Source organism: Glandiceps talaboti, chromosome 13 (genome assembly GCF_964340395.1).
Source record: "Glandiceps talaboti chromosome 13, keGlaTala1.1, whole genome shotgun sequence".
Taxonomy (NCBI): Eukaryota; Metazoa; Hemichordata; class Enteropneusta; family Spengelidae; genus Glandiceps; species Glandiceps talaboti.
Genome location: NC_135561.1, coordinates 24,098,414 through 24,110,561, shown reverse-complemented (window position 1 = coordinate 24,110,561; position 12,148 = coordinate 24,098,414). Strand labels below are relative to the sequence as shown.

Here is a 12,148-nt window from a genome sequence, read left to right as displayed (position 1 = left end):
TGTAAAAGAAAAAAAAAATAGATCAATTATAGACAACTCTGTCAAGGTGGATAATATCTTGTAAAAGAACCTCAGTTCTTTAAAGTGTACATGCAAAGGTACATACTTTTTTTCGTAATTATGTTTGTTTTGCCATAAAAATAAAGGAAATCGGGTTTGTAATAGTACAATATAATTCTAACACAAGAAATTGCGCGAAAAATGAGGCACTCTTGGCTCAGCCACAGAGCACCTTCAGGTAAGTACCTCTCATTTGCATATGGATAGGACAGGAAGGTGTGGTCCGAACCACAGAGACTGAATGACACTGCTTTTTAAGTTTTTTTCTGATGTAAATTTCACAAACAAATGTCCTCATCGCTAGTACACATTATATGTAATAGTATACCTGTGTTTAAATATCCACCATGCAAGTTTAGTGCTTGTTTTCTGACTATGCCTTGCTGTCTTATAAGTTATACCACGTATGTCCTAGTGAAGCCGTGTTGTTTACATAAAGTGAATGCTGTTATCAGTGTCCTTTGTTGACATAACTATTCAATGGGTGGAAAACAGCTCCTGCAGACAATGTAATTGAAACGAAAATTATGTAATATTTCCATACCCATCAAACATACAGAGATCGAATGAGAATGGCTTCAAGAGTTCCCCATAATATTCTCTCAAGTTGTTCAAATGTAGCATGTGTCGTAACAGTACATTCAATCTATGACCATTCAAAATCTTCGCGAAAGTAGACCCACAAATTCGTTTTGTTGGATAACCGTCCCTCTTGAAAGCTATGTGTACACGTACTTTATTTCATTTTTTACTGCGTTCATTACCATCCACACAGTGACATGAAGTGGTTTCATCTTCTTTCAAAGCACGGCCCATGTTCACTGAAGCCGGCCGTACTGTGGTGTATTGTGTATTGTCTCCGACCATTTTTGTTTGAGTTTTTGATGGATAGACATGTCTTACGTTGTGGAAGTTATTTGACCTGGGAGCGTGAAGCTTAGTGCTGACTGTACTTTGCTGTGTCCATCCACTTTTGACATGTGATTGGCATGACACAGTAATTGTTCATGTAGACAAAACAATGGAAACAAAAATAGCAACATTATAATGAGCATTGCGTCTTTTTACTTTGATATGATTCCGATGATGTATGTGATGTATCACAATGAAAACGATCGACTCCCAACATGGAAATCAAAACATACAATCGGACTACGCATTGTTTAAAAACAAATGCTATCGTAATAAAATATTTTATGAAGCTAACTTGCTTTCTTGAAAACATCATTTCAAATTATTTTATTTGTCTTCCTTTTTTCGCTTTGATCATGGCTACACCGGTGGCGTGGAGAACCCCGGCCCCGGTAACATTTACCAACTTTCACTGTATGGCGTCAATGTCCAGTTTTTACGTGATTTCAACTGCCTTCACCCATTATTACCTACTCAGTTATATCACTCGGAAATGTGTGTAGGGTGATGTTTCACTGCGGGTGCTGCCGACAAAACACCAAGGAACCATTGTTGTCGGAAGACAATATTTACAGATAATACTATATGGCAAGCGTAATTAGTAATTCATAAGTAAACATTACACAAAGGCTTAGAGGGCTTTTGTAACACGTGGGACCTCGACACCTTTCGTGAGCTGGTTGAGGTGCCGAAGTTAGTCGAAGCACAGGGGATTAAGAGGGCAAGTATTTTTGCGACTTTCTTGCCAATGCGCGCAATATTTAGAGGTATGAATGCAATTTCATTTATTTTTATGGCAAAATAAACATAATTACGAAAAAAAGTATGTACCTTTGCATGTACACTTTAAAAGAAAAGAAACCAAACTACAGAGACTTAAGACATGGTAAATATTACTCCTAAATTCCTGTACTTTGACAGATTATACCAGAACCAAATGATTTTGCTGATTATCGTTGCAGAGGAGTCAATAATCATGGAAATGACTTCTACACGGTAACTTTGGAAAGGACATGTAAGTAAATGTAAAGACTCTATATTGTTTAAACAGACTGGTTTATAACAAGTCATTTAATATTTAATACAAGTCAGTTTCCAACTCTTTTCGCATTCAGATAACACTGTACTTTTCCTATATCACTGTTTAATATGCTTTGTTTCCAAGGAAACAACACTCAATGACATTTGACAATTGGACTGCAAACAAATTGTGGTATGAGTCTAGGTAGGACCCCTAACCTATAAATAAATTATCTGTCATGTGACTCTAGCACCTGTCTCCTAAATGATATTTTTCAATTGTTTAGTTATAAGTGAATGTCAGTATAAGCAGTTGTGCGACAACACCATTGACACTATTTCTTTAGCCCCTCTAGGTGGGGGCTATTGCAATGGGATTGGGCTCCCTCCGTCTGATTCGATCCAATATAGCCACCGGGCTGCCATTTTTAAAATGATTTTTTCATGTCCAAAACCATTACTGGGACATGACTGGACTGATTTATATCAAACTTGGTACAAGGACAACACACTATGACATATATATGCATGTGAATTTATGTCATGACACGATCCAATATGGCCACCAGGCAATAATTATAATTATGATAGTGCTATAAACCCAGGATCTTATAAAGTAGATGCAAGACAGTCAAGCAGTCAAAAAATACCTGTCATGTGAATATTATATATGGGATGTTTTAGAATTAAGTGATAGAGGGGTCAGCCTGTTTTAGAATTAAGTGATGGGGGTGGGGGGGGGGGGGGGGTCAGCCTGTTTTTGGTTTTACAGATAGAGGGGGTCAATGACTTTTTGTCGGCCTGATTTAAGAATCCACCGCCCCCACCCCCGGCTGGAGAAACTGACCAGTCCCTTACATAAATTTGAAAACACCACAATCATTAGACAGCTAGATAACAAAACATTTTATGTGAGTTACAGACTTAAGTCGTATTTTTCACAAAAGAATCAGGAAAACCTCAAAATTAATTTCACACATTGCATAGTGACCGTGATTAACGAGGTATAGCACAAACCACTTCTGGATTATGTATTCAATGTAGCCTACTTACAACATGTGATCTCAAATTGGGTAGAAATGTCATTGATGTTCCCATTATTTGCCTTCTGTGTTCTTTGAAAGTATCAGTTATGGCTGTTTCATGCTTGATTAAACTCATTTCCAATCCAATGTCTCATCTCAGAAAACAGTCAATAAAATCACATACATACATGTGCTCCTGAGAGCTATCTTGAATGGGTACGAGAATCTCCCAAGTTATTTCAAAACAAACACAATGTATGTGTCATAGGGAGTACTAACTCTAGTTTGGTCTCTGTGCTCTGCGTCTCGGGTACTGTACAGAGTATTGATACTAGTACGGGTGATGATTGCAGTCCTTCCGGAGTTCTTAACTCGTGCACCCGAAGACACTGTGCTAAAAGGTTGTACTTAATTAGTGTTCAGTCCAGGTCCAGTTCCTTGTAAAACCAAGAGTATACGCATGGTAAACAACACTTCAATAATACAGGTTGTGAATGGAATTAAGTTTATCTCGAGTGAACTCGCTTGAATCAGCCAATCTTGGCTTGTTGTAACCATAGCCCTATTGAGATAATCCATGTTGTAACCTACTTTGGTACTTGCTACAAACTCATGATTGTATCGGATGTCCAGTCTGACAGTACAACAAATCCATGCTCTCACAAACCTTGCTTGACACTTTGAGGCAAGATTTATAGATCATTATTTTATGTTCATACATTTTTCAATCCAGTCTTGTTTGTAGGATGGCAAAAATAAAATTTCAGCACATGACAGTCACAAACCATTAGCGGTCCAAGTGCAACAAACCCGCGGGCTTGCCTGGCGAAAACGGGTGTCATAAAAGTTGTTTGCATCTCTAAAGCTGTTTGTAGCATTACTTATAATAGCCTAATAAATTGATAACAACTGATATAAGACGGAGATAAGGTTTGCCTCAATTGACTCACTCCTTAGAAATGATCTTACGCTGTGAACTACACTTTTGAATTATACTGATTTTTGTTATTAGAGAAAAGGTTACACGATGAAATTAAGTCACACATTCTTCGCTTACATTAAAGAATTGTTAATTTCCCCTTTACGTGTATCAGTATGGCCACTTTCACATTTGATCGGGGAGAAATTGTAGAAGCCGTTGACGATGATGGTCGCTGGACACTGGCGAGAGTACTTGCCGAATAGAGGTTTTACAGCTGTTTACTTGTGTTATGTAAGAGCCCATCATCACATGTGTAAATATTGGTACTCTTTGATAACAAGTCCACTTGCTTGGCTAATGGCTTGTCCCAGTAATGAACAAGAACCCAAGTTGGCCAAGTCAGTTTTCAGTGTACATACTAGTCTCTTGCCAAGACATTGTATATCATGTGGTATGCAAGAGGCAATCTGATTGGTTGTAGTGTTTACGTACAAAATGAATAAATTAGCTATGCCACAAGTACTGAAATTGTATATGAATGCATCCACGGCCAGTAGGGACCGGCTTGTTAAGAAGGGTACTGTAAAGCGGTCGTGGTTTGTACACTGTACAGACCCTTTTGTCTGTGGCCGCCTAGCACTATGGCCGCCTAGCACTAGCACTAAGTACTAAGTGAATGAGTCTGAAACTTGGTGAGATGTTGTTTAATATTGTATAATATTTGGCATTTCATATGTTTATTTGCATCGTTTACGTCTTATCAAATGTCCATGTTTTGTGTATGCCAGATTGACAACTGGGCCAGCAGTTTTTACCACAACTGAACTAATAAGGTTCAGTAGTGTTATAGGCATGGCAAAATGTCTGTCTGTCTCTCTGCCTGTGTGTAAACGACTTAAAGTCACAAACCACTGGACTGATTAAGATGATATTTGATGTGTATATTACCTTGGGTGTCTAGGAAATTGTTTAAATCAAAAGTTTTAATTATCTTGTCACTGATGCGTGAAAATGTGATTTCTGTTTCCGGAATGATACTCGCCTAAATATTCTTACAATAGGATTTGCTTGTAATTCCCGATGCTTTTCCAATAAAACTTTATTAACGCACCTCCTCCTAATATTACTGCCCTCAGCGTTGGAAGACCAGTTGCTGTTTTGGAACACAGTATGAAACACGTAGTGTTATCTAGTGTACCAGAAACCCGGTGTTTTTCCCCTCTCCCCTCCGCCTAGCACTAAGTACTAAGTGAATGAGTCTGAAACTTGGTGAGATGTTTCTAGAAGTGTTTATTCTATCATTGCTTTCCTCAAAAATCTTCAACTTTGAAATTACCCAGTAGGTTGAGCTTAACTTTGTTGAGAATGTGTAGATTTGTCCTCATTAATAGCTGACACAGTGAGAACAGTACATTGTTAATTAGCTATAATGTTTACTTTACTATTTCCTCTGGTGGTAAAGCCTGTAGCATGGCCAGTTTGGTTTATGACTTGATTATGTAATATGTTGTAAGACAGCTGTTTCATCACCTACCCATATAAACTGAATGTAGCTGGTGTTTAAAATATTACAATAAGACAACCAAGAAAGATAAACCTGTTACATTGGTATGACTTAGTTCCAAATTGATTAAAAAAAATAAAGAAGTACAAAACCTTGTAGACACATCCCTTTAAAGTTTGATTAGGATGTTGCTATACTTGTCTTGTACAATTCCACCATGGGATGGCTGGATTATTATGATGGAAATTAGGTATGAAAATTTAGTTTTGGTTACAACTTTAAATCTTCCAAAAATTATATATCTAATCCATTGCCCTGGACATGAAGTTGTGCGACAACGCAATATTTGCACTATTTTGTTCATATTACTTTTACTGAATGGCAGCCATATTTGTAGTAAAAAAATCATTATTTCTGCATTTAAACTCAAAAACTGTTAAGTATCTATCCCCATATTATCAGATGCTATTTTTTGAGACTTTGACCTTCACCTTGAAGCCAATTCCTGCCTATCACAGACACATTATGGTGTTACTCATTGCCAATTTCTTTTATCATGTTTACAAGCATTATTTTTGGTGCTCATTTAATCAGAACGACAACCATATTTATAGTAAAAATCACTATATTGCTGCATATCTCAAAAACTTAAATACATAGTCTCAATTCAAGTGTCTATATACTCCATATACTCACATGCAAGCTTTCTTGTATGAATGACCTTTGACCTGTAGCTCGACCTACAGAGTAGACAATCAAAATTAAGCTATTACTTACATATTACAGACACTTTTATGTGTGGACAATGTCTTTTAGATCATGTCTATAGATAATGCAGAACCAGATAAACATACACTTGCATTATTTTTGGTGCTCATAATCACTTTTTACTCAATGTCAGCCATTTTTGTAGTGAGTAATCATGATTTACCACATAACTCAAAAACAATTGTTTTTCATACATGGAGATAACATTCAAATGTCTACCCCTGTATTGCAAGGTTTAAACTCTGATCTTAAGTTTCAATCATCGAAATTCAGCAATGTGCTTCATTATCAATCACTTTGTAGTATTTATTTGTTGCCACCAATTTCTTTTAAATCATGTCTCCAATCAGTCACATATAAGTAAAGTATTTGAGGGGAGTGTGTCTTGTATTTGAGGGGGAGTGTGTCTTGTATTTGAGGGGGAGTGTGTCTTGTATTTGAGGGGAGTGTGTCTTGTATTTGAGGGGGAGTGTGTCTTGTATTTGAGGGGAGTGTGTCTTGTATTTGAGGGGGAGTGCGTCTTGTATTTGAGGGGGAGTGTGTCTTGTATTTGAGGGGAGTGTGTCTTGTATTTGAGGGGAGTGTGTCTTGTATTTGAGGGGAGTGTGTCTTGTATTTGAGGGGGAGTGCGTCTTGTATTTGAGGGGAGTGCGTCTTGTATTTGAGGGGGAGTGTGTCTTGTATTTGAGGGGGAGTGTGTCTTGTATTTGAGGGGAGTGTGTCTTGTATTTGAGGGGGAGTGTGTCTTGTATTTGAGGGGAGTGTGTCTTGTATTTGAGGGGGAGTGTGTCTTGTATTTGAGGGGGAGTGTGTCTTGTATTTGAGGGGGAATGCGTCTTGTATTTGAGGGGGAGTGTGTCTTGTATTTGAGGGGAGTGTGTCTTGTATTTGAGGGGAGTGTGTCTTGTATAAATACTTGTTTTCAAGAAGACAACATTACATTAAAGCAAGACTGGGTAAATACTTGGATGAGATTTTACTGCCAACAATGATGATTAAATCTTAGTGGTAGTAGCTGACCATACATTTGTTATTGCAGCTACACCACAGTCACCAGAAATGATAGTTGAATCGATATATCCAGATAGTGTTGTTCTGAGTTATGTTGACCCTGCTGACACTGGTGGATGGCCAATTGATGGATACAAAGTGGTCATCAAACAAGGACCAACAGGCACAGAAACAGAATATACATATGTTAAAGGTAAATATCACATGTTTTTAAAAGTTATTCCTGATGGTTACCAAGGTAACCAAACGGAGTCAGATTAGATAAACCAGATGTGTCCAAATTACATACTTTGTTATGAGCAAGAGATCTAAAGAGTACTGCAGCATTTTGAGTTTGCAATGGTAACTGAAATGTTCTTTGATGAAAACATACAAAACTATATTGTTGTCTATTATGCTTGTTAATGTTATGTTTGTGTGTTTACAAACAACACTCGTCCAACATTGTTCAATGCACTTTATCAGATCCAACAACTCTCTATACTCGGGCATGCAGATCCAACAACCCTCTACACTTGGACATGTAGAGATCCAACAACCCTCTATACTTGGACATGTAGAGATGCAACAACCCTCTATACTTGGATATGTAGAGATCCAACAACCCTCTATACTTGGACATGTAGAGATGCAACAACCCTCTATACTTGGATATGTAGAGATCCAACAACCCTCTATACTTGGACATGTAGAGATCCAACAACCCTCTATACTTGGACATGTAGAGATCCAACAACCCTCTATACTTGGACATGTAGAGATCCAACAACCCTCTACACTTGGACATGTAGAGATCCAACAACCCTCTACACTTGGACATGTAGAGATCCAACAACCCTCTATACTTGGATATGTAGAGATCCAACAACCCTCTACACTTGGACGTGTAGAGATCCAACAACCCTCTATACTTGGGTATGTAGAGATCCAACAACCCTCTATACTTGGACGTGTAGAGATCCAACAACCCTCTACACTTGGACGTGTAGAGATCCAACAACCCTCTATACTTGGATATGTAGAGATTCAACAACCCTCTACACTTGGACGTGTAGAGATCCAACAACCCTCTATACTTGGAAGTGTAGAGATCCAACAACCCTCTACACTTGGACATGTAGAGATCCAACAACCCTCTATACTTGGATATGTAGAGATTCAACAACCCTCTACACTTGGACATGTAGAGATCTAACAACCCTCTATACTTGGCCATGTAGAGATCCAACAATCCTCTATACTTGGATATGTAGAGATCCAACAACCCTCTACACTTGGACATGTAGAGATCCAACAACCCTCTATACTTGGCCATGTAGAGATCCAACAATCCTCTATACTTGGATATGTAGAGATCCAACAACCCTCTATACTTGGATATGTAGAGATCCAACAACCCTCTATACTTGGACGTGTAGAGATCCAACAACCCTCTATACTTGGGTATGTAGAGATCCAACAACCCTCTATACTTGGCCATGTAGAGATCCAACAACCCTCTATACTTGGCCATGTAGAGATCCAACAACCCTCTATACTTGGAAGTGTAGAGATCCAACAACCCTCTACACTTGGACATGTAGAGATCCAACAACCCTCTATTCTTGGATATGTAGAGATCCAACAACCCTCTATACTTGGCCATGTAGAGATCCAACATAGAACTATACACAGGCATTCTTTTTGGTGCTCATGTAATTTTTCGAGAGTGGCATCAGTCATATTTCTAGTATAAGGTCTTTACATTACTGCATATCTCAAAAACTTCAATACAGACGCTATTCAAGTGTCTAACCCCATATAATCACATGCAAGTTTTCTTGTATGAGTGACTGTTGACCTTGACCTACAGGGTAGATCATCGAAATTAAGCTGTTACTTACATATTCCAGACACTTTGTAGTAATTATGTGTGGACAATGTCTTTTAGATCATGTCTATAGATAATATAGCACCAGATAAACATACACTTGCATTATTTTTGGTGCTCATAAAACTTTTTACTAAATGGCAACCATATTTGTAGTGAACAATCATGATTTACCACATAACTAAAAAACGTGAATACATTATGCATTCATTCTATACAGACAAACACCCACCTTTTAGCTTACATTTGGATGTCCCTCTGCTTCCCCTTGTATTTGCCAGGTAAATTAGTTTACGTCTCCCTGTGCCCCTTGAGCATCCCTGTAGTGTGGTCACATGACTGTTACTGTCCAATTCCAGTACACCTTGACAAACAAACAATTTTTTTGTGCATAGCTTTGGACTCTGCTTTGATTTATCCTCTTGTGCCAAGTTTACATGAGTTTGGTGGTGGACACTTCGCAGAATATCCCAGGATCCCAGCTAAGTTGTTGCTTTTCTTCTCGTGTTCTGTGTCATGCCTGTTGGCGTTCTCCACGCCACAATTCATTTCAGTCATTATGAGCGATGACATGACCTTTGTTCGGACTGCAGATCTTGCCAACCCAACCATATGTGTGAGCACTGCAGTCATTGGACCGAGCGTCAGTGGAATTTGTTTTCTGTGCATAGTGAGACTAACAACATCACATGGCAACACAGAGAATGAACTGCTTCGACATTGGTAAGTATATCAGCAAAGGTAGGTCCGCTTCCATTGTTCAAGAAAACTGTCTTTTTCAAGGCAATAGTAATATCTCTCGGGATCCTGGAGTGCTTGTGGTTGTCGCTGCACCGCCCCGGTCGAACCCACAGGGAGATTTAAGGACCATGGAGTCCGATCTATCAGCCAATAGATATGACTCCACCCTCCCTCAACGTTTTCAGTCCAATGACAGGCAAGTTCATCTGATTGGTATGATTACACAGGGAGGAATGGGACTTATCCCTTGTACAGAGGTCAGGAACTTCCCTTTTGATGATGGTCATGCCACTACAGTGGTACACAATACATTTCCGCTGCCGTCAAACATGACCGGTCAGTCTATGTAACAAAATATGGCCAATAGTATGACCAACCAGTTGGGAGCACAACCCGGAGTGTTTTTCTCACCTTGGAGACACTCCTTTGTAATTTTGTTCCTTTTAGCGAGCTTCCTGTGACAACCGGCCCTCTCAATATTACAATGGGCTCAGGCACAGATGACAGTGAATACTGCCTTTGTACCATAGGGAGCAGCACCCTCTACGGTACACAGTGCTCCCACTGCCTGGCAGCAAACCATTCAACATGCTGTGTTTCCACTGGCACTTGTAAATTTCATAAATTACTATTTTTTGAGACGTTTACGATTTTTTTCAGGGAGTGAGTCTTAAAATTTATGATAGAATTACACGTATACTAGGCAGTCATATAGCGCCTGGGAACCTAAACATGCCTACCTAACTGCAAAGCGTTTTTAGCTCACGTTTAAGCTTTAAAATTGTATCATGTTTCATGATTAATCAGTAATAAACAAGTTATCGGTTTTCGTCCAATAGTAGCATTCGAGACAAAATGACGCTGTACAATAAAATCATGAGGTCTTAGCCTGCCTTCAATCCATGATGGCGGCTACACTATCAGGTGATGAGCTCAGCCTCTTGCATTGTCGATTTTCAAAGCAAAAGAAGTGAGTTGAGTCAGCTACGGCAAGATATAAAAATGTTACACAAGAAACTGTCAAAGAAGAAAGAATAATGGACTTGAAGAATGTAAAAAGTTGGAAGGGGACTCGGAACATTGTCAACATTATACCAAGTGTATGTATTTCATTTACTACTCCCACTTGCAGACGACAGCTAGTGCACGCGTATCCCTCAACACCGAGAGAAGGAAGGGACGACTTACTCCGTATGCAAGTCTGACTATTCGTTTCACAGAAAAAACAACTAACGGTTGTTAGATCAAGTTTTTAGTTGTGGATGTATCTCCACTATTTTGTGTGATGTTAAAGCAAGTTAGTTAGCCACTTGTGAGGCATTTCGATACTGACATTTTGGGTTTCTTCATCAGTCACAGTTTATGTTATTAAAGCATTGTTCCCATGTTCACTGGTAGATTCATTTGTTTTCCCTGGTCATGTTTTGTAAGTCCCAATGTTATGTACTTGTCTCTCGTAATCGAGACATTTTAATTATAGGCTGATGTTACATTACCAACCATTAGATGTAGTTTGATTTTTGAGAATATTTCTCTGTTTAATATTGGACTCCAGTATCGGAACAATCTGTTTGTTCATGCCCCTTGTTTTGGAAGATACATTCGCAACTAAAAACATTATCTAACAACCCCCATAGTTGGTTATCCAGTAAACAAAATACCATACACTTGATATACCATACACAGACACTTGATATAATGTTGACAATGTTCAGAGTTCCCTTCCCTTTTATCAAATAAAGTATGAATACTATCTGTTGATAAACAGACCAAATGAATGTATGACACATTTCAAGAATCCCAGCTATAATTTTATGAGGTGTTAGATGTGGTTAAACTTTACTAGCAATTTTTGAAATTTAGTACAAATTTTTGAACCCAATTAGTAAATTTACTACCAGCTTTCAAAACACAGAGGAAACCCAGACATGGTTTCCAGGGGTGAACTCCACCTATTATCAACCCTGAACAGGGTCCGGTGACAATGAGTCCCCACTCCCTAGGGAGAGAGGATGCCGTCGCAGGGGATCAAACAACACCCTCTCGGCCATCCCATTCCCGTGTCTGCCACTCAGGGTAGAGCGCCCTCTCCTGATCCATCCATCTCAGAGTCAAGACACAGTGATCTGTCTCGCACCCCTCAGGATGACCATTCCAATCGTTTTGATCACCTAGCCCAGGAAGGAGGCATGTCTCCACATCCATTGAGGGATGCATTGGTGATTCATACCGCTGACGGTGATTTCAGCGGCAACAAGTTCAGTTCTGGAATTTCAAACGGATCGTCCAGTTGCTGCCCATCGATGACAACTATA

At 39.0% G+C, this 12,148-nt stretch overlaps 1 protein-coding gene across 1 annotated transcript in view; it reads left to right on the top strand.

Moving 5' to 3' along the window:
* Window positions 1-12,148, top strand: part of LOC144444995 (neural cell adhesion molecule 2-like) — a 136,534-nt gene that overhangs the window by 76,487 nt on the left and 47,899 nt on the right. Inside the window, exons 9-10 of the mRNA XM_078134546.1 lie at window positions 1,894-1,987; window positions 7,251-7,415. Coding sequence (XP_077990672.1) covers window positions 1,894-1,987; window positions 7,251-7,415 — 259 coding nt within the window. The remainder of the gene's footprint in view (window positions 1-1,893; window positions 1,988-7,250; window positions 7,416-12,148) is intronic.